The 21,343-nt window shown below is 46.5% G+C and overlaps 1 protein-coding gene across 1 annotated transcript in view; it reads left to right on the top strand.

Moving 5' to 3' along the window:
• Positions 1 to 8,310: 8,310 nt before the first annotated feature.
• The window catches only part of RCAN1 (regulator of calcineurin 1), a 118,281-nt gene continuing 105,248 nt past the window's right edge, over positions 8,311 to 21,343 (top strand). Inside the window, exon 1 of the mRNA XM_056559576.1 lies at positions 8,311 to 8,631. Within this exon, the coding sequence (XP_056415551.1) occupies positions 8,443 to 8,631 (189 nt within the window). The 5' untranslated portion in view covers positions 8,311 to 8,442. The remainder of the gene's footprint in view (positions 8,632 to 21,343) is intronic.

The raw sequence follows: 21,343 nt of genomic DNA, 5'->3' as shown, positions 1-21,343 counted from the left end.
CCCCTCCCATAGACTCGTATTGCGGGGGCGTGGCATGATGTCACTAGGGGGCATGGTCATGTTGTCTCGTCCCCTGTTGCCCGCTCCAACCGCTCAAAGCGTCAGTATACATTACATTACTTATCCTGTACTGATCCTGAGTTATATCCTGTATTATACTCCAGAGCTGTACTCACTATTCTGCTGGTGAGGTCACTGTGTACATACATTACATTACTTATCCTGTACTGATCCTGAGTTATATCCTGTATTATACCCCAGAGCTGTGCTCACTATTCTGCTGGTGGGGTCACTGTGTACATACATTACATTACTTATCCTGTACTGATCCTGAGTTATATCCTGTATTATACTCCAGAGCTGCACTCACTATTCTGCTGGTGAGGTCACTGTGTACATACATTACATTACTTATCCTGTACTGATCCTGAGTTATATCCTGTATTATACTCCAGAGCTGTACTCACTATTCTGCTGGTGGAGTCACTGTGTACATACATTACATTACTTATCCTGTACTGATCCTGAGTTATATCCTGTATTATACCCCAGAGCTGTACTCACTATTCTGCTGGTGAGGTCACTGTGTACATACATTACATTACTTATCCTGTACTGATCCTGAGTTATATCCTGTATTATACCCCAGAGCTGTACTCACTATTCTGCTGGTGAGGTCACTGTGTACATACATACATTACATTACTTATCCTGTGCTGATCCTGAGTTATATGTGTTCTATAGGGGGTGAGGTTTATGTTGTTTCCAGTCATTATGTGAACGGATCGGAAAAATGAAACATGAATCAACAACACATACCGTACATTACTGAAAGATACAAAGAAAGCAGGCTGAGCGTACCTCCAGAAAGGGGCACTGGGCATTCCCACGGAGAGGGGCACTGGCCATCCTGACATAAAAGGGCACTGGGGTCCTAACAGAGGGGGCACTGGGCATTCCACGAGAGAGGGTCACTGGGCATTCCACCAGAGATGGGCACTTGGTGTTTCACCAGAGAGGGTGAGTGGGCATTCCACCAGAGCGACCAGAGAGGAGCACTGGTATTCTACCAGGGAGGGACACTTGGCATCCCAACAGAGAGGGCTACTAGGCATCCAAACTGAGAGGGTCACTGGACATCCCACCAGAAAGGGGCACTGGGCATTCCACCAGAGAAGGGCACTTGGTGTTCCACCAGAGAGGGTCAATAGTCATTCCACCAAAGAGAAGCACTGACGTTCTTCCAGGGAGGGACACTGGGCATCCCATTAGAGAGGGATGCTGGGCATCCCACCAGAGAGGGGCACTGGCCATTCCAGCAGAGAGGAGAGTTAGGAGAAGTCTGTGGTAACCTGAAGGAGTCCTGTGGAGAAGTAACAAAGTCTGTAACCAAGCATCTACACGCACAGGTAAAGCCTGGAAGTCTAGGAAAGCAGGAGATAGAAAGCCTCAGGCAACTCTTGATCCCAATGTCTACAGTACAAGCCTGGTGGTAAGCTAATTCCGGGGAAGCACTACAGTAGGTCTCAAGTCAGCGTGGGTGGTCTCAATCAAAGTCTAAGACCTAAAAGTAAAAGTCTAAAGTGACTAATATTCAGTCAAATGAAAAGTTCTACAAGTCCCAGCAAGGCAACAGGATCCATAGGGTTACTATGCATTCCCCCTGCTCTGACCTTGACTGTAAAGGATTACAACATCTATCCACACTTCAGTAAAAGGCAGTTTTCCGTAACCCTGCATCTGGTGTCTTTATTGCCCAGCGCTTGGCCCAGAAGAGCTGCTGAATTCTTGGAGTGTGGTTAACGCTACCCTGGTGTCACAATTGTCACCATTACACTAGCCAGCGTACAACACCCCAGGTAGTGTACCACAGGGGCACTGGGCTTCTCAACAACGAGGACCACTGAGGATCCCAACATAGAGGGGCACTGGGCATCCCAGCAGAGAACACTGGTCCTACCAACAAATAGGGGCTCTGGGCATCTAAACAGAGTTGCGCTGAGCATCTAAGCAGAGAAGATCAGTGGGCATTCAACCAGAAAGGAGCACTTGCGTTCTACCAGGGAGGGACACTGGCCATCCCAATCGGACAGGGCTATTAGCCATCCCAACAGAGAGGGTCACTGGGCATTCCAGTAGAGAGGGTCACTGGGCTTTTCAACAGAGAAGGCACTGGGCCTACCAACAAATAGGGGCTCTGGGCATCTAAACAGAGGAGCGTTGAGCATCTAAGCCTTAAGACCTTAGGCTTTCTACCAAAAGGGTATTGGGCATCCCACCACAGGGACACTGGGTGCCCCACCAGAGAGAATAACTGGGCATCCTACCACAGGGGGACTAGACATCCCAACGCAGGGACACTGCGGGCCCCACCACAAAGATACTGGGCATCTCACCACAGAGACACTGGGCGCCCAACCAGAGAGGAGCACTGGGCATCCTACCACAGTGGCACTAGGCATCCCAATACAGGGACACTAGGTGTCCCACCACAGAGACACTGGGCGCCCAACCAGAGAGGAGCACAGGGTGTCCCACCAGGGGGACAGGGGCACTAGGCGTCCTACCACAGGGGCACTAGGCGTCCTACCACAGGGGCACTAGGCGTCCCACCACGGGGGCACTAGGCGTCCCACCACGGGGGCACTAGGCGTTGTGCTCTTGAGATGACAGAAAACTTTTAATTTGGAGAGAACTTGCAATAAGCTCTTTGTATTTTGGGAGGGAAGTTTTCTGCACATGAGGTTACGATCCACCCTGGGTCTGTACGTCTCAGACTGTTCTCATGGTTGGAGGTCCCTGGAGGTGATGCTGCTGTGGTAACGGTGTGTGATGAGGACAGATGTTGTTACCCTAGGGGCAGATGACATTAACCCCTTGTATTTGTGATGCCAGGGCGTGGTTTATCCTCATTACCACCCGAAAGTATACCGCTAGATCCTAGCCTAGGCACGGTGGCAATAATGACTCCGACGCCAAGTTATGGACAAAGGTATCTTTATTGAGGGTAGATAGATGATAAAATCTATACAGTTCAGCCAGGGCCCAAGGAGGTGACCAGTGACCTTAAGGGCTTGCTGGGACTTGTATTAGGACTGGACAATTGAATGCAGACCACGCTGACTTGACAGATGACAGGGACTGACTTGACTTGACTCATAAAGCTGTGACTTTATCTTACTTGACTTGATGGCGGCTGCAGGACTGGACTTTGAGGTCTCCAACACTCTGGACACACACACTAGGCGACTGCACTGAACCTCAGCAGAAAGAGAGAGAAGCTCCACCCAGGGCTTATAAGAGGGAGACTAGCAGGGAGCCCATAGGTCACTCTTGGGGTCACCTGGTCACTGGTACCTCCTGGGTAACAATCACATGACATATCACATGGTATAACTCTTAAAGCAACAAGACATTTTATAATACATTACAATGCAGAACATATGTACAGGGGGGAAACAAGTACAAGGGAGCCCTGGGGACACTGCCGGACAGGGCAGGAAGGGAACGTGGTAACACCTCCCGTACTGGGCCACCACACTGCCACAAGTGCAGTGAGGACTTTCAAGGTTATCCATATCTATATTTATTTAAAGAATGTCACCAAACAGTGCGAGTTGATACTGAGCGAGCGGGAGGGAAGGGGAAAGGGACACAACGGCAGGACTCTGTACAACAACAAGATCAGAGAAGGTTCTGTACGATAGATCAGGAGCCTCACAGCCAAGACTGTCACCACTGATAAAGACCCTCATCACTGATAAAGACCCTCACCACTGATATAGACCCTCACCACTGATAAAGACCTTTACCACTGATAAAGATCCTCACCACTGATAAAGATCCTCACCACTGATAAAGACCCTCATCACTGATAAAGACCCTCACCACTGATAAAGACCCTCACCACTGATAAAGATCCTCACCACTGATAAAGACCCTCATCACTGATAAAGACCCTCACCACTGATAAAGATCCTCACCACTGATAAAGATCCTCATCACTGATAAAGACCCTCACCACTGATAAAGACCCTCACCTCTGATAAAGACCCTCACCACTGATAAAGACCCTCATCACTGATAAAGACCCTCACCACTGATAAAGACCCTCACCTCTGATAAAGACCCTCACCACTGATAAAGACCCTCATCACTGATAAAGACCCTCACCACTGACAAAGACCCTCACCACTGATATAGACCCTCACCACTGATAAAGATCCTCACCACTGATAAAGACCCTCACCACTGATAAAGACCCTCATCACTGACAAAGATCCTCACCACTGATAAAGACCCTCACCACTGATAAAGACCCTCATCACTGATAAAGACCCTCACCACTGATAAAGACCCTCACCACTGATAAAGACCCTCACCACTGATAAAGATCCTCACCACTGATAAAGACCCTCACCACTGATAAAGACCCTCACCAATGATAAAGATCCTCACCACTGATAAAGATCCTCACCACTGATAAAGACCCTCACCACTGATAAAGACCCTCACCACTGATAAAGACCCTCACCACTGGTAAAGATCCTCACCACTAATAAAGATCCTCACCACTGATAAAGACCCTCACCACTGATAAAGGTCCTCACCACTAATAAAGACCCTCACCACTGATAAAGTTCCTCACCACTGATAAAGACCCTCACCACTGATAAAGACCCTCACCACTAATAAAGACCCTCACCACTGATAAAGATCCTCACCACTGATAAAGACCCCTACCACTGATAAAGACCCTCACCACTGATAAAGACCCTCATCACTGATAAAGACCCTCACCACTGATAAAGACCCTCACCACTGATAAAGACCCTCACCACTGATAAAGACCCTCATCACTGATAAAGACCCTCACCACTGATAAAGACCCTCACCACTGATAAAGACCTTCACCACTGATAAAGACCCTCACCACTGATAAAGACCCTCACCACTGATAAAGACCCTCGCCACTGATAAAGACCCTCGCCACTGATAAAGACCCTCGCCACTGATAAAGATCCTCACCACTGATAAAGACCCTCACCACTGATAAAGACCCTCACCACTGATAAAGACCCTCATCACTGACAAAGATCCTCACCACTGATAAAGACCCTCATCACTGATAAAGACCCTCACCACTGATAAAGACCCCTACCACTGATATAGACCCTCACCACTGATAAAGACCCTCACCACTGATAAAGACCCTCACCACTGATAAAGACCCTCATCACTGATAAAGACCCTCATCACTGATAAAGACCCTCACCACTGATATAGACCCTCACCACTGATAAAGACCCTCATCACTGATAAAGACCCTCACCACTGATAAAGACCCCTACCACTGATATAGACCCTCACCACTGATATAGACCCTCACCACTGATAAAGACCCTCACCACTGATATAGACCCTCACCACTGATAAAGACCCTCACCACTGATAAAGACCCTCACCACTGATATAGACCCTCACCACTGATAAAGACCCTCACCACTGATAAAGACCCTCACCACTGATATAGACCCTCACCACTGATAAAGACCCTCACCACTGATAAAGACCCTCACCACTGATATAGACCCTCACCACTGATAAAGACCCTCACCACTGATAAAGACCCTCATCACTGATAAAGACCCTCATCACTGATAAAGAATACTGACTATTAATTAGGCCCTGTTATTATTTACACTATATGAAAGTGATCAATTCCCTTTAAGAATCGGGAAATCTTAATATGACTTCCTGCTGAAGGGGGACGAGACAACTGGAGTAAGGGGGGACAGGGGTGATGTGGGAGCACTGGGGAAAAGTTTAGGAACTGCTGTGATTACTTGGGGGTACTGATGTGACTACGGAATAATGGGGGCACTGCTGTGATTGCTGGGGGGGAGGGGGTACTGATGTGAGTACTGGGGGAGTGTGAGAACACAGTTGTGATTACTGTGGGAACAGAGGAATGATGGGAGTACTAGAGAAATGTGATGGGAGTGCTGTAATGACTAGGCTGCAGGGGTACTGATGTGACTACAACATAAAAAGTGGGGGCACTGCTGTAATGACTAGGATACAGGGGTACTGATGTGACTACAACATAAAAAGTGGGGGCACTGCTGTAATGACTAGGATACAGGGGTACTGAATGTGACTACAACGTAAAAAGTGGGGGCACTGCTGTAATGACTAGGATACAGGGGTACTGAATGTGACTACTACGGAAAAGTGGGGGCACTGCTGTAATGACTAGGATGCAGGGGTACTGAATGTGACTACTACGGAAAAGTGGGGGCACTGCTGTACAGGGGTAATGATTTGGGTACTGGGAGTTATGGGAAAGTGTGGGACTGCTGTGTTTCACCTGTTATGATGACATTATTAGGAAAATGTGGGAACACTGCTGTGCTTACTGGATGGACGGGGGGTAATGATGTGAGTGTTCGGGAAATGTAGGAAAATTGCTGAGAGAACAGGGACCCTGATGTGAGTTTTGAGTAATTGTGGGATTGCTGTGATGACTAAAGAGCTGCAGTAAATATGTGACTACTAGGGAAATGGGATTATTGGGGGAATGTGATGGGCGTGCTGTGATTACTAGGGCACAGGGGTACTGATGTGAGTTCTGGGGGAGTAGGGGTACTAATGTGAGTAGTGGGGAAATAAAATGACAATACTGTGATTACTAGGGTGCAGGGGTACTTATGTGAGTACTGGGAAAAAATGGGAATTATATGAGTGCTGGGGAAATATTGGGGGGCACTGCTGTGATTACTAGGGCACAGGGGTACTGATGTGAGTACTGGGGAAATGAGGGGACACTGCTGTGATTAATGGAAGAAAGTACCAGTATTGTTAGTGCTGGTAGAAATGGGGAGGGGAAGCAGGTGAGTACCAGCAGAATAGGTAAGGATATGGGGAGTCACTAACACTGGGGAAAGAAGTAAACACGACTGGTATTTACTGCAGCGACAGGAAAACAAAAATGTGATTCCTGGGGGGGGGGGGGGGGGTTATTCTATATATATATATATATATATATATATATATATATATATATATAATTCCCCCCCCCCCCCCCCCCCCCGAAAAAGTAATTCTAAGGACAGTTTCCCAATGCAACCTATTAAAGGGGTACTCCACTGGAAAACGTTGTTTTTAAATCAACTGGTCCCAGAAAGTTAAACAGATTTGTAAATTACTCCTATTAAAAAATCTTAATCCTTCCAGTACTTATCAGCTGCTGTTCTTATCCACAGGAAGTTCTTTTCTTTTTGAATTTCCTCTCTGTCTGACCACAGTGCTCTCTGCTGACACCTCTGTCCATTTTAGGAACTGTCCAGAGCAGGAGAAGTTTTCTATGGGGATTTGCTCCAACTCTGGACAGTTCCTAAAATGGACAGAGGTGTCAGCAGATAGCACTGTGGTCAGGCAGACAGGAAATTCAAAAAGAAAAGAACTTCCTGTGGATAAGAACAGCAGCTGATAAGTACTGGAAGGATTAATATTTTTAATCAAAGTCATTTACAAATCTGTTTAACTTTCTGGAACCAGTTGATTTAACAAAAATGTTTTCTTTTCCATTGGAGTACCCCTTTAAAGGGGTACTCCAGTGGAAAACATTTTTTTTTTTAAATCAACTGGTGCCTGAAAGTTAAACAGATTTGTAAATGACTTCGATTAAAAATCTTTACCCTTCCAGTATTCTTTAGCAGCTATATACTACAGAGGAAATTCCTTTCTTTTTGAATTTCTTTTTTGTCTTGTCCACAGTGCTCTCTGCTGACACCTGATGCCCGTATCAGGAACTGTCCAGAGCAGGAGAAAATCCCCATAGCAAACCTATGCTGCTCTAGACAGTTCCTGACACGGACAGAGGTGTCGGCAGAGAGCACTGTGGACAAGACAAAAAAAGAAATTCAAAAAGAAAAGAATTTCCTCTGTAGCATACAGCTGCTAAAAAGTACTGGAAGGGTTTAGATTTTTTAATAGAAGTAATTTACAAATCTGTATAACTTTCTTGCACCAGATGATTAAAAAAATAAAAAATAATAATAATAATAATAATGTTTTCCACCGGAGTACCCCTTTAACAAGGGGCTCAGTTTGCTGTCTTAGTTGTAGGTATTTCCAGCAGCTTCCAGGAGGTGTCGCTGTGTTTCCGCTGTACAGAGCTGCAGTAGCATTTCCCACCTATCACCAGCAGATGTCGCTGTCTTGTAAGCCCAGACTGCGCAGAGCTAGACCTGCAGTAGTATTTACCAGCAGCCGCCGGGAGGTGTCGCCCCCCCCAGTCCCGGTGCTTGGTGTGACGTCAGCGCGGAGTAATGAGTTGATACATTGTATCAGTCAGAGGTGACAGCAATGCACGGGCTGCGGTTGACAGCTTTCCGTCAGTGACGTCATTGGGGTGGACGCTCTGCCGGTGCTGACGTCATGGACCAGGCCTTACGGGAGTTCGCAGCCCATCTCGGGGTGTGTGAGGAGGCCCCGGGCTCTCAGCTGGCCGGGAACGATTGGGATTTCCTGGATATCGATATGGAGGATATCGATCTGCGATCTCTGCCGACATCCGTCATCTGCTGCAACCTGGATGTCGGGGTGTTCTATGACAGCCGCTGCAGGGTGAGTGTTGGCAGTGGGGGGAGGGGGCGGCTGCAGGTTTCCGCATAGGGTGTGGGGGGGCACAGTAAGGGGGTGCATGGCAGCTGTCCGGGCTATGAGGGCACAAAATGTAACCTGAGGGGTAATACCTGTCACGGGTCATTAGAAATTAGCGCCATCTGGTGGATGGTGGAGGCACAGGGGTAGATTTATGTGTTGCTGCAGTGTTTTCCTAACCAGGGTGCCTTCAGCTGTTGCAAAACTACAACTCCCAGCATGCCCGGACAGCCGAAGGCTGTCCGGGCATGCTGGGAGTTGTAGTTTTGCAACAGCTGGAGGCACCCTGGTTGGGAAAGGCTGCATTCACATCTCGTTTTTGCAATACGGTTGCCATATCCGGTTTCAGCAGCAAAAAAAACGTATTGAACCGTATTCCAAACCGTATATATAGACATTACATTGAAAACCGTATGACACTTCATTTACGGTTGTATGCGGTTTTTTTTTTCCGCACACAAAACCGTGGTCGTCTAGTACGGTTTGAAGTTCGGTTGAAAAACCGTATCCAGCCTGTATACGGTTAATTTTTATTTTAAAATGGAGTTCTATGGGAACCGTATTGAACCGTATGTGCGTACGGTTACATCCGGTTTGCACAATACTGTTTTTTTTTTTTTTTTGGGAAATTCAATAAAAAAAACCTTTATTTAAAATGTTGACAAAAATAAAAGCGTATCCGTTTTTTATTTCAATGAAAATGTATTAAAACGTATGCAAACGGACATCCGTTTTGAAACCGTATACGGTTTAAAAAAAACGTGAGAAGGCATATATACGGTTGCATACGTTTCGGTCCGGTTTGGAGACATACGTTTTTTTGTACAGAAACGGGATACGGGAGCCGTATTGCGAAAACGAGATGTGAATGCGGCCAAAGACTGGTATAGGACTAGCTGAGATGGCGCCATCTGGTGGTCGGTGGAGGTACAGGGGCATATTCATGTACAGGGACTAGCGGAGATGGCGCCGTCTAGTGAATGGTAAAGGCACAGGAGTAGATTCAGATGAAAAAGAGATGGCGCCATCTGGTGTTTGGTGGAGGTACAAGGCTAGATTCGGGTGTTGCTATGGGACTAAAAGAGATGGCGCCATCTGGTGGAGATAGAGGGGCAAATTCAGGTGTTGGAACAGGTACTAGCAGAGACTGTGCCATCTGGTGGTCGGTGGAGGTACGGGGTAGTCAGGTGTTGCTGCAGCGTACAGGGACTAGCGCAGATGTTGGTGGAGGTACAAGGCTAGATTCGGGTGTTGCTATGGGACTAACAGATGGCGCCATCTGGTGGAGATAGAGGGGCAAATTCAGGTGTTGGAACAGGGACTAGCGGAAATGGTGCCATCTGGTGTTCGGTGGAGGTACAGGGGCATATTCATGTGTTGCAGCAGTGTACAGGGACTAGCGGAGATGGCGCCATCTAGTGAATCATAAAGGCACAGGAGTAGATTCAGATGTTGCTATGGGACTAGCAGAAATGGTGCCATCTGGTGGTTGGTTGAAGTTATGGGGTAGTCCTGTGTTGCTGCAGCGTACAGGGACTAGCGGAGATGTTGCCATCTGGTGTTTGGTGGAGGTACAAGGGTAGATTCGGGTGTTGCTATGGGACTAACAGACATGGCGCCATCTGGTGGAGATAGAGGGGCAAATTCAGGTGTTGGAACAGGGACTAGTAGAGACGGTGCCATCTGGTGGTCGGTGGAGGTACGGGGTAGTCAGGTGTTCTTGCAGCGTACAGGGACTAGCGGATATGTTGCCATCTGGTGTTTGGTGGAGGTACAAGGGTAGATTCGGGTGTTGCTATGGGACTAACAGAGATGGCGCCATCTGGTGGAGATACAGGGGCAAATTCAGGTGTTGGAACAGGGACTAGCGGAGATGGAGCCATCTGGTGGTCGGTGGAGGTACAGGGGCATATTCATGTGTTGCTGCAGTGTACAGAGACTAGCAGAAATGGTGCCATCTGGTGGTCGGTGGAGGTACAGGGGTATATTCATGTGTTGCTGCAGTGTACAGAGACCAGCAGAAATGGTGCCATCTGGTGGTTGGTTGAAGGTACGGGGTAGTCCGGTGTTGCTGCAGCATACAGGGACTAGCGGATATGTTATCTGGTGTTTGGTGGAGGTACAAGGGTAGATTTGGGTGTTGCTATGGGACTAACAGAGATGGCGCCATCTGTTGTATAATAAAGGTAGAGGGGTAGATTCATGTGTGGCTGCAGTGTTCAGATTCTAGCAGAGATGGCGCCATCTGGTGGATGGTAAAGGTACAGGGGCAGTTTCAGATGTTGCCATGGGGCTGACATGGCGCCATCTGGTGGAGATACAGGGGCATATTCAGGTGTTGCTGCGATGTACAAGGACTTGCAGAGAGGGCGCCATCTGGCGGTTGGTGGATGTACAGGGGTAAATTCAGGTGTTGCTATGGGACTAGCAGAGATGGCGCCATCTGGTGGAAGGTAAAAGTGCAGGAATTCCGCACTCCCATTAATGCTTACGGAATTTCAGAAGTGTGAATGAGCGTGTGGAATCCCATAGAAGTCTATGGGCTTTAATTTGAAGCGGAATTCCCCAAAGCAGGAATTCCGCCGTGTGAATAGACCGTTAGAGAATTCTTCCTCAGTGCTGTTCCTCTGTTATTCCTCCTGGAAATATATGAATACTGGGTGTTATGATTTACTTTGGCAGTAGACATGTCCCTACACACTCCTAAAAGTGTCAGGACAAAGGAAAATACACATTCTGGTGCATATTTTCCTAGTGCTGTTCCTCTGTTATTCCTCCTGGAAATATATGAATACATTGAAAACTGGGTGTTACCATTCCATATGTCAGTGGGACTGGTCCCTACACACTCCTCACGGTGTCCAGACAATCGGAGCCCCCTCCATACAGCTTTCATATCTTTTATTTAGTAACTACTAAATTCTGGAGCATCTTTTCTCAGACCCTGTGTCCTTCCTCCTGGAAATGTGCGACTAATGTTACAACTAGGGGCTACTATTCCCCTTGTCAAATGAGGTGTGTCCCTCAACCTGTGCATTATTTCTGACAATAGCTTTATTATAATTTTTTTCCCCCCCGGCTGTTCCTCTGTTATTCCTCCTGGAAATAGATTAACAAATTGACAACTTGGTGTTACCATTCCCCTTGTCAGCGTGACGTGTCCCCACCTTGATACTGGACAAAGGGAAATACTAATTGTGGAACATATTTCCTTGTCTTATTCCTCTGTTATTCTTCCTGGAAATATATATATATATATAGTGGAATCACATCATGTCAGTCTCCATTATGGTCTATGCAAGCTACAGGGAGCACAGTCGGACCCCCCACAGATTAGTTGAAATGATCCATGTGTATACATGAATGAGGAATCCCCCATCCTATCTGTTACTTGGTCTCTCCCGCTGTGACATGGATTGTATTGTCATCTGTCCCTTTGGTGACAAGTCTGCTGTAAAGGACGCTGAGACGAGACCAGTGCATGCTGGGAAATGTCATTAGAAGTGCACGTCAGGACAATGCATTCAGTTACTATAGCGACATCTGCATAGAAGTGTGAGTCAGTGTTTCCCAACCAGGGTGCCTCCAGCTGTTGCAAAACTACAACTCCCAGCATGCCCGGACAGCCTTCGGCTGTCCGTGCATGCTGGGAGTTGTAGTTTTGCAACAGCTGGAGGCACCCTGGTTGGGAAACACTGCAGCAACACCTAAATCTACCCCTGTGCCCTAACCAATAGCAGTTGTACTACCCCCTCCCCCCCCCCCCCAAAAAAAAATGATAATAATAATTTATAATATTAATATTCAATAAAAATTTGATTTTATTTATTTTTTGTGTTTTTTTTTTTTAAGTTTTAATGCAGAAAAGGGAAATCTACTGTAAAATGCCCCAAGTATATGATAGAAAGGGATGGAGGGGGGCGTTTTGGGGTCTCATTGATATCTCATCTCTGGGGGGGTCTTACACCTGGCACCCCCACTGATCTACTGTTTGCAAGAGCCGTGGATACAGCATGTGGAAGCAGACAGCGCCGTACGTCGTGTAGTGGCCGTGCTGGGTTACTGCAACTGGACTCGCGTTCAGTTTAATGCATAGTGCTGCACAATGTACGACACGGTCATATTGAGTGAAACAGTCCCAGAAAACCTTTTTTAGGGTATATTCACACGTACAGTATCCTGAGCATGTTCGATGTGTGGTGCTGTATGTGTGAATAGACAGGTGGACAGTAGCTCTCCAGAAGAAGTAGTCAATGGTTTGTTAGGACCCCACACCCCACAAATACACTATAGTCCTGGGCCATCTATGTGCCACAAAGAAAAGCCTCTCCTTGCTCTAGGTTAGAGATGAGTGAACTTACAGTGATTCGATTCATTACGAACTTCTCGGCGGTTGCTGACTTATCCTGCATAAATGAGTTCAGCTTTCAGGTGCTCTGGTGGCTGGAAAAGGTGGATACAGTCCTAGGAAAGAGTCTCCAGGCACCGGAGAACCTGAAAGCTGAACTCATTTATGCAGGATAAAGTCATCAACTGCCGAGCCGAGAAGTTCGTAACGAATCGAATTACTGTAACTTCACTCATCTGTGCTCTAGGTGAATGGCCATTCATGGTTGTCGGCCATGTTAGGCTACATTTGCCCTGTAGTGCATGTTCAAGGGGGATAGACACCAAACACAAGCATTAGGGGGGTTATATATAATGCTTCTCGGCCTTTTGGCTAAGACCAAGTGTTGTATCTGCTCCTTTCAGTGTTGATTTTGGCAGTACTGATGGGGGACTGGTGAGGAGTCCTGCTGCATGGAAGGGACTGGTGTTCCGGGGCGTTTCGGGGCTGGTTCTGAAGAATCAGCTCGACGGCTGCCTAGGGCTGGGCGGTATGACCAAATATGTGTATCACTGTATTTTTTTTACTTACAGCGGTTCCACGGCTTCTTACATGACAGTGGGCTCAGCCTATCACTGGCCGGGGCGGGACATCGCTCCGGCCGGTGATAGGCTGACGGCTGTCCTCCCCAGTCCCCAAGCGTGCTGCCGAGGTGGGTGAGTTAAAAGTTTATTTTCTCTATCTTTTGCAGCCAGGGCATAGGGATACAGCGTACAGCAGTGGTCTCTAACCTGCGGACCTCCAGCTGTTTCAAAACTACAACTCCCAGCATGTTCGGACAGCCAATGGATATCCGGGCATGCTGGGAGTTGTAGATTTGCAACAGCTGGAGGTCCGCAGGTTGGAGACTACTGGCGTACAGTGAGTTCCAGCGCCCGGCGGCCCCCAACAAAGAGGAGGAGGGCAGTGCTTGACATCTGTGAGTAGTACCCAGCTGGGCTGATCTTTAATTGGGGGGGCAGAAAAGCGCTGGCGGGTAACATAGGGTTAGTTCCCCGATGTGGGGACAGCACTGCGCTGGGCTGATAATACATTCCCGAGGGGGAGGGGCCCAACCGGTATTGCGGTATGGGGGAAAATTCATATTGTGCAGCCCATATTCGGTATGATCCAGTATACCGCCCAGCCCTACGGCTGCCCCGTTGTGACCTGTTTTCTCCAGGTCTCGCCATGAGGTGGGGGGGGGGGTCTAGAGCCGAGGTACTTTTGTGTCTCGGGGAGTGGTGACCTGAGTGGTGACCCGGGCAGTATATCTGCACTTTTTTTTGTTTGTCACTGTGCCACTTTTACGTGTTTGTATTTGTACACAGGATTTGTCAGGGTGCGGTAGCCCCTCTGGGTGTCCCTCCTGGCGGTCTGGGGGAGGTGTGTGTGACCATTAGGTTTCTCACCTCCCTGCAACCCCTGGGCATCTTGGCTTCGGACGAGATGCCATCAGTATACGGCTCCTCGGCTGATACCTTGGTTAACGCCTAGGTTGAAGCCGGAAGCATTTTTGGCCCCTTAGTAGCTTTGGCAAAAAGGGGCATCGAACCTGGATCCGTGCAGGTGCCTTTCGGCCCGGAGGTGAAGGGTAGGTTTGTTGGGGGGGCCTCTCTCCTGTTGGAGAAGGGCTTAGCGATAGACCGCGTCCTTTGTGCACTTTTTTTTCAGTGTGACACGTTTGCACTTTTTCTTGCACTTTGGATGATAGAGAGCACTTGCCTCAGCTCTTAAAAAAAATAAATAAATAAATTGGGGGGTTATCCAGGGATAGAAACACAGAGCTCAGGTTATGTGTGGTATTGCAGCTCAGTTTCAACCCGGAATATCAGTGTATATCCTCACATTACAGCTGCTCTTATTCCGGTGGGTTTTTGAGTGAACACCAGAGGGCGCTATTTGAACACACTATTGTGCGTCCGCATCAAGTAGTTGCTGTTGCCCAATTGGGTTAGTTGTTTGAGGTGTTGCAGCACATGTGTATTTGCAGCAGGGGGCAGCATTTGCCCTAATTTATTTTATTTTTTTTCCACATGGACATGTATTCAGGATGCATTGTGTATAAGTGCAGTGTTTTCCAAACAGTGCACCTCCAGCTGTTGCAAAACTACAACTCCCGGCATGCTGAAAGTTTTCGTTTTGCAACAGCTGGAGACGCCTTGTATGGAAAACACTGTATTAGCCTGTGTGTGATTGCAGAGTTTTAAAGATGTCAGGGCTTGATGGGAGTTGTAGTTTTGCCACAAGTTTGGGGGAGGGGGCACTGATTTAACCCCATTATGACAGCATTCATTTTACCTCAAAATCTAAGGCGAAACCCGAAAAAAAAATATTTGTGGGGCAAAATGGAACAAATGACATGTTATATTTTAATCTGTAGGTCCATAGGATTACAACGATACCTGAATTATATAGGAGAAAGAACAAAACCTATATAAAACCTGAATTATATAGGTTTTGTTTTGTTTTATTTTACTATTTAAAAAAAAAAATTAATTTTTTTTTGTATGAAAGTATGTTTAAATTATCCTCTTCTGACCCCTATAACATTTATTTTTCCGTACACGGGGATTGTGGCTCAGAACGGTGCTCTGAGGGTTAAATCTCTCCAGAAAAATCTGTCAGAAAACGTCTTAAATATCCCTAATAGGAGAAAATAAATATTTCCTGCATTAAATATTAACCAAGGGGGGGGGGGGGGACTTAATGGATTCTTGTGTTCTCTCCGCTTCCTCCGCTTCATCCCTTTTCAATAAATCGCACGCCATCCATTTAACCCTTGCTGACGTGTTTTTCTTAGTGTTTTTTGTGGCATTTGCCTAGGCCAGCCATTCACAACCAGGGTGCCTCTAGCTGTTGCAAAACTGCAACTCCCAGCATGCCCGGACAGCCAAAGGCTGTCCGGGCATGCTGGGAGTTGTAGTTTTGCAACAGCCGGAGGTACACTGGTTGGGGAACACTGACCTACATCCTAATATGCTGGAAATTGAGGCCCTCTGGTTGGGAAACCATGCACTAGGCCTCTCCTGAATTAGCCTGAGTGGTTGCCAAGCAACAGGCAACAATGGCAGCCGATGATTCCTTTATTCTTTCCTTATTCCTTTAAACGTGTGGGGAGATTTATCAAAAAACCTGTCCAGAGAAAAGTTGCCCAGTTGCCCATAGCAACCAATCAGATCGCTGCTTTCGTTTTTTTAAAAGGCCCCTGAAAAAATGAAAGAAGCGATCTGATTGGTTGCTATGGGCAACTCAGCAACTTTTCATCTGGACAGGCTTTGATAAATCTCCCCCATTGAGTTCAAGCGATGTCAACAAATAGGAGAACCCCGACCTCGCCATATGGGCATTATATGAGGGTATACGGCATCAACATTGCCGTCGGCGACTATACCATTGTGCGCCGAAAGGTTTCTCTCACAAATACACAGTTTAACACGTCAGATGCCATATAAACATCACGTGAAGGACAATACAAATTGACAGACCTATATTAGGGTGCGTTCACACCACGATTTTTCTATACAGTTTTTGGATACGTTTTTTTTTTTTTTTTAAACCATATGCAACCGTACAGCAAACCGTGGCCATAGACTTTCCATTCAAAACCGTATGCAGTTTTTATGTGATTCTAACCGACTATCAATAAAGCTTCACTGTTTGACCATTAAAACCGTATGCACCATATTGTATACGGTTATCTCCGTTTTTCAAACCACACGGTCTTTTACTTTTTTTTTTTTTCTGGACAGAAAACCGTGGCCTACCACAGTTTTTGGTACGGGTGAAAAACCGTATTAAAACGTAAGCGTTTTTTTTAAACATGGGAGTCAATGGGAACCGTACAGACCTGTATGTGCGTACGGTTCCATCCGGTTTTCACCATCCGGTTTTTTACTTTGCACAGTTTTTTTCTTGGAATTTCAATCAAACAAGTGAAACTTTATTTATAATGGAGTGAAAAGTTCAAAACGTATATGTTTTTCTTAAAAAACGGATGCAACTGGACATAATTTTTCAGCCGTATACAGATAAAACTTTGTACACGCGTTTTGATACAGTTTAGTCAGGTTTTGAGGAATCCGTTTTTTTTTTATCAAAAACCTGATACGGGAACTGTATTGCAAAAATGTGGTGTGAACCCACCCTTATACTGGTTTTATAGATTTTTATTTTTTGGCGGGGGGGGGGAGGATGTCTTTTTATTTATTTATTTTTTTTTTTCTTTCTTTATTTTTGGGTGTTAAATTGTCTCACATTTTTGCACAATGTGTGAAATTGCGTCCAATCTTTTTCAGTTAGTGCGGTGTAAGTCAAAAGAGCTTTCAATTTTGCAGTGGTCGGCGATTTATCATGTGAGGCCATTTAAAATTGGCGCAGACTGCACTTGCTTACATGTAGGCTATTTATGAAGAACGTGCGCCTCTTTGTTAAATTTGCAGGAAGTACACCCAGGAAAATGGCAGGAAAAAACATAATTTGATTTAGGCTGGGTTCACGCTACTGAATTGCCGCCCTCAGAAATAGTCAAGGTGAAGATTTTCCATATGAATTAGCCTGTGCTAGGACAATGTGGACATTGCCGTTCTACGCATGAACAACGAGAAGGTGTCTGGGCATGCTGGGAGTTGCAGTTTTGCTACAGCTAAAGGCACACAGGTTGGGAAATGCTGACCTATGGAAAGGCCTTTAAACCCGCCAAACATTTATGGCTCCATACACGTGCATGCTCAGCTTAGCTGAGCACTCATTTTGTTGTTGGAATCAAACATGCCCAACCCTTTTCTGTATGTGTCAGGAGCCCCCCATACACATTAGACAATCGGCCAATCCCGCCAGGTTCAGCTGACATGTCTAATGTGTATGGAGATCTGTCATCCCCCGAGCACTACAGTCCGCCTAACCCCAGCCTCAATGACTGATCAGGGAACAGTATATGGCTTGATACGCTGCATGTGTATATAAGATGAACTATAGGTTTTTATAGCCCTCTAATGTACTTTGCCATTTGTGTATTGTTTCTACGCATTGTGTCCACACCCAGCCGTAATGCCGCAGCCTGTGTGGCCGCTGACAACCACGGACGTGTTATTACAGTAATCGCCTGGCACAGATGTTTCCTGTTCCCCACCGGTAACATCACCAGCGGCCTTTTTTATTTTTTTCTATTTTCTTGCAGATGTCATTTTTGCTGACATATAACCTTCGTTGCTTCTTTAGAGTCAGCCTTTAACTAGGGATCGACCGATATCGATTTTTTTAGGGCCGATATTGATAATCTAAGGACTATATTATAACTTATACTGATATTCCGGTATAAGTTATCGGCTATTTCTCCACATCCCCCCCGCCCCTGAAGAAGCCGCTGCAGATCATTGATTTAAAGCGGGCGCTCACTTCTCTCCCCCTGCCTGTCCTGGGGTCCTCCTGAGTCCAACCCCCACCGCCGCTGCCTATCCTCTGGCCAGAGACCGCCGCCACCTGCTTCTCTCCCCTGCTGGTCCTTAGTCCAACCACCGCCGCCGCCCCATTGCCTCCCCCATCCCCGGTTTTATAATTACCTGTTCCCGGGGTACGTGCTACTTCTGGCTCCGGCGGCGTCCTGAGCTGTCACTGTGCGCACTGACTGTGACGTTGTGTTGAGGATGTCACACGTCATTGCGCAGCGCACAGCAATAACGCAGGAGCCAGAAGTAGCGCGGATCCTGGGCCCTGGGAGCAGGTAATTATAAAACCGGGGATGGGGGAGGCAATGGGGCGGCGGCGTTCTCTGGCCGGGGCGGTGCGGTGGGCATTGTGGTGGGCCGTGCGGTGGGCATTGTGGTGGGGGGTGCGGTGGGCGGGGCATTATCGGATTATCAGCAAGGTAATTGCCAATACCGATAACGCCCAAAATTGTGAATATCGGCCAATAATATCAGCCAAACCGATAATCGGTCGATCCCTACCTTTAATATCATATCTTCTGTGGATCATTTCAGTCTTAGGGTGCGTTCATACTGAGGTATGCACGCTGAATCTCTGCTCACGGTATTCAGCTAGCGGAGATTCAGCCTGGCAGCCGGCGGGGGCCCTTCGACGTCACCATTGACGGCTATGCAGTGTAGTGTGAACGGACCCTTATGAAGAAAAGTGTAAGAGATGTGAATAGGATTCTGCTGCACTGTTCACACACAATGCGGAATTGCATTCTGCCGGAAGATTGACTATGTCTTGGGATTGTGCTGTAGTGAATAGGCCGACAAAGATTTGCGTGGATATTAAAGGGTTACACAAGGGAACACAACTTATATAAGTGTCTGATTGTGAGGGATCGGACTGCTGCGATCAGACACTAATCACTAGAGATGAGCGAACTTACAGTAAATTCGATTCGTCACGAACTTTTCGGCTCGGCAGTTGATGACTTATCCTGCGTAAATTAGTTCAGCCTTCAGGTGCTCCGGTGGGCTGGAAAAGGTGGATACATTCCTAGGAAAGAGTCTCCTAGGACTGTATCCACCTTTTCCAGCCCACCGGAGCACCTGAAAGCTGAACTAATTTATGCAGGAAAAGTCATCAACTGCCGAGCCGAGAAGTTCGTGACAAATCGAATTTACTGTAAGTTCGCTCATCTCTACTAATCACCTGTACTGTAGATCGGGGATAAGTTGTGCTCCCCGGAGTAACCCTTTTATGTTCGGAAATCTGGTGATCCCAGATCCCAGGAGACAAGTAGGAGTGACGGCCCACTCAGTCAATCACACGTAGCCGAGGGTGAGGGCCGAAACGCTCAGTGGAGAAGCAGCTGAATGGTGTGATCAGCGCAAAAGGCAGTCCCTGTACAGGACATTTCCACTTAGGAGCGTCCTCGCTTTTGTTGCCAAGGTTTGGCTTCCTGCTGGGGACGGCACGGTGCTTTCTGCAGACTCTAGTGGCCCCGTACAGGAGATCGCGGGGGGCCCCTAGCAGTCTGACCCCCCGCGATCTATAACTTATCCCCTGTCCTTTGGATAGGGGATAAGTTATATTACACTACAGTTCTCCTTTAAAGGGGTACTCCAGTGGAAAACTTTTTTTTTTTTTTATCAACTGGTGCCAGAAAGTTAAACAGATTTGTAAATTACTTCTATTAAAAAATCTTAATCCTTCCAGTACTTATTAGCTGCTGATTACTACAGAGGAAATGCTTTTCTTTTTGCTCTCTGCTGACATCATGACCACAGTGCTCTCTGCTGACATCTCTGTCCATTTTAGGAACTGTCCAGAGCAGCTTATGTTTTCTATGGGAATTTTCTCCTACTCTGGACAGTTCCTAAAATGGACAGAGGTGTCAGCAGAGAGCACTGTGGTCATGATGTCAGCAGAGAGCAATGTGTTCCAAAAAGAAAATAATTTCTTCTTTAGTATTCAGCAGCTAATAAGTACTGGAAGGATTAAGATTTTTTAATAGAAGTAATTTACAAATCTGTTTAACTGTCTGGCACCAGTTGATTATAAAAAAAAAAAAAAAAAAAAAAAAAAAAAAATTATACGTTTTCCACTGGAGTACCCCTTTAAATAAAAAATAAATAAAAAAATCCTGCTTTGAATACTTATTTTACTGTTGTTTTTTTCTTTAGATTTTCCATGGTGTGAACCCAGCCTTATAGAGTACCAGGGACTTTAGCAGTGTTTGCTTTAATTCATTGCCTTTTCCCCTGATCTGCAGAATGTCAGCTGTTTTGACATTTTAATTTTCATTTTTCCAGGTTTTGTCCATTTAAACCGTCGCCGGATTTAGGATTTATTCCTCTCCTGAATTTGTTCCATTAATATTATTGGAAAATGAGGCGTGCTGTTAATTTTATAGACTATACGGGGAAACACGGTCACGTCTGATTCCATTACTTAATCGTTCCGATCCGCTTCTCTCTCGGGGTTAATGATGGAAATCTTCTAGGATTTGCAGCATTTATTTATAAAAGTGCAGCCTTTATTTAACAAATGTGTCTGTTTCTGAGAAAGCCGGACGATCGAAAGTATGGCGACTATAATTGCAATCACTCAGCTTTTCCTCCATCCTGAAAGCAGATAACCTAGTTAGGCCACCACGCAGCCACTCTAGAATCCAAACTAAGCCAATTTGGAATTTCCGAGGCAAACCCTTTTGTGGCTGTAATGGCCACCATATTGGTTGCCACCAAATAGTTGTTGCTACCCAATCTTTCTTGGATCCTGAATGGCAGTTTTAGTCTTGTGGTGTCCCGACACCGTCATTCATACTGTGCCTTGGTAATTAGTCCCCAAAGTTAGAGTCCCTAGGACTGTCGGGGTTTGCTTTCCTCATTT

Source organism: Hyla sarda, chromosome 2 (genome assembly GCF_029499605.1).
Source record: "Hyla sarda isolate aHylSar1 chromosome 2, aHylSar1.hap1, whole genome shotgun sequence".
In the NCBI taxonomy this organism is placed as follows: domain Eukaryota; kingdom Metazoa; phylum Chordata; class Amphibia; order Anura; family Hylidae; genus Hyla; species Hyla sarda.
This window is presented reverse-complemented; position numbering and strand designations above follow the sequence as displayed.